A 2,169-nucleotide genomic window follows, 5' to 3' on the forward strand; every position below is an offset into this window, starting at 1 on the left:
CAAAAAAAAAATAGGAAATCAAAAAAAAAAACAACATGACACATAAATGTGCAAACCACAGAGTTTTTTTTAATTCTAAAAACGCAGGCGGAACCACAATTAAATAATGGCTTTTTTTCAGACATTGCAAAATAAATCAAAAGAAATTTATTTGGCAATTTTTTTGTAAAAATAAAAATTAAACAAAAATTAAAGAAATAAAAATAGAAATAAAAATAGAAATAAAAAATAGAAATAAAAAATAAATAAAAATATAAAATAAAAGGACTATTATTATCGATTATTTATTATAGTTTAATTTTTATTATTTTTGATTTTAATTATAGTGTCTATTTAGAAACTGCTTGGGACTCGTTAAAAATTGAATTTTTGAATACTTGGGACATGATACCTTGAACCTGTTCTATTGTGACTTTAGAACTAAAGTAAAAAAAAAAAATAGGTTAGTAATTTATTTATTATACAACAACTAGGTTATTAGTTTGAATGGTGTCATGTGATAATATTAACTATTATTAAATGGTCTAAAAATATTTTAAAATACTATTCTTCAAACTTTTTTTTTTTTTTTTTTTATCGCGATAAAAAAAAAAAATTATTTTTGTTTCTAGAAACCATATGTTTTGTTTATAATATTATGGTTTTTTGCACCTGTACAAATAAAAAACTATTCTGAAATGAAATGATTTTTTTAAAATTTTAAAATACAATAAAATAAAAATCCATAATAATCTCTTTAAAATTACAAAGGCAAAACAAAATTATTTTTCGAAAAACTGAAAAATAAAAAATTAACGAAGTGAAAAAAGATTGTAGCAATGCGACTGAGTGTTTGGCATGGGGTGAAAATGCACAGAATAATTACGAAAATTTAATGTATATTATGGTGAAGTAATTGACAAATTGTTCCGTTATTTTCAAAAAAAAAAAAAAAAAAACCAATTTTAAATTAACTGAAATAAAAATTATTTTTATAAAATAAAATTGACAATGAAAATATAATATAATAATAATAATAAAAAAAAGTAATAAATATTACTTACCTATCTTTGCTAATTTTAGAGAGTAAACTTTCTTCTTTCTTTTTATCTGATAATGCTGCTGATCTTGTATTTGAGAGTTGGGTTTCAGCTTGTTCTAATTTTTCACTGAGATCATTAATTTGACCGGTAATATATTCACGATTCTAAAAATAAGGAAAAAGGTTAGTTAAATAATATTTGAAATAACAAAATTTTAATTTGATATCTACGCTAAAGATTGGTGATGAAGAGAGAGTATTGACCCAATATTTGTTCCATAATTTATCAAGTAATTGTTGATCCAATGATGATTTAAAGTAGGAAATTTCTAAAGAGTAATATTGTTTACAATGAACACCAAAATCTTCGATTTTTGATAATGGAATTGATTGGTATTCTGATGGACCTTCATTAGGTGGTTTATAACCTTGTGGATATGTTCTGAATGCACCAATTTCTACTTTACCTGCTGAAACTGTTCTAGTTGGGTCAATCTATATACAATAAATGTTTGTTAATAAATAACACATATTATTATGAATATGACCAGAATTATTTGTATACATACTACAATACCTAACCATGGTTCAGAATATTGTTGATTAACTAATTGGGTACCAACATCGATACCTGATAACCAACAACCATAACCTGGATGACTGTGATACCAACCTAAGGCATTTTCGAGTCTACCAGTTTGTTTAATAAGTTCGAGATATTCGACCATATATTCATAAGCTTCGACTTGAGCATTTACTCTAGTTTCTGTACCTTCAACTGGTAAAGCAAATGAATCCATAATAATCATTGTATTGTTTTCAACCTTACCCATTAACATACCCATAACTTCTAATTTACCACCTGATCTAGCATGCATAACCATTTTTAATAAAGCAATAGCTGAAATTTTAACATGTTTGAAATAATGTGGACTATTTTTAAAATTTATAGATTAATTAATTTGAATAGTATTGTTGGGAGATTATATTGATATTTTGAGATTTGATAATATGATCGATTATTGATAATTGAGAATTAATAATTAATAGTTGATAAGTGATTGGTTATAAAAAATAGGTTAGTAGCTGCACTATTATTAGTTGATTGTTTAATAATTAGATGATAAATACTCTTTTGCCCATGGTTT

At 24.2% G+C, this 2,169-nt stretch overlaps 1 protein-coding gene across 1 annotated transcript in view; it reads right to left on the reverse strand.

Moving 5' to 3' along the window:
* Positions 1-329: 329 nt before the first annotated feature.
* The window catches only part of DICPUDRAFT_40086 (Mov34/MPN/PAD-1 family protein), a gene marked incomplete at both ends in the record, with an annotated part of 1,960 nt that continues 120 nt past the window's right edge, over positions 330-2,169 (reverse strand). The window contains 5 exons of the mRNA XM_003292078.1: positions 330-420; positions 1,044-1,186; positions 1,253-1,516; positions 1,591-1,954; positions 2,153-2,169. The exon at positions 2,153-2,169 is cut by the window's right edge and continues 120 nt beyond it. Of these exons, the coding sequence (XP_003292126.1) occupies positions 330-420; positions 1,044-1,186; positions 1,253-1,516; positions 1,591-1,954; positions 2,153-2,169 (879 nt within the window). The remainder of the gene's footprint in view (positions 421-1,043; positions 1,187-1,252; positions 1,517-1,590; positions 1,955-2,152) is intronic.

The sequence above is a fragment of the Dictyostelium purpureum genome (assembly GCF_000190715.1).
Source record: "Dictyostelium purpureum unplaced genomic scaffold DICPUscaffold_321, whole genome shotgun sequence".
NCBI classification, from domain to species: domain Eukaryota; phylum Evosea; class Eumycetozoa; order Dictyosteliales; family Dictyosteliaceae; genus Dictyostelium; species Dictyostelium purpureum.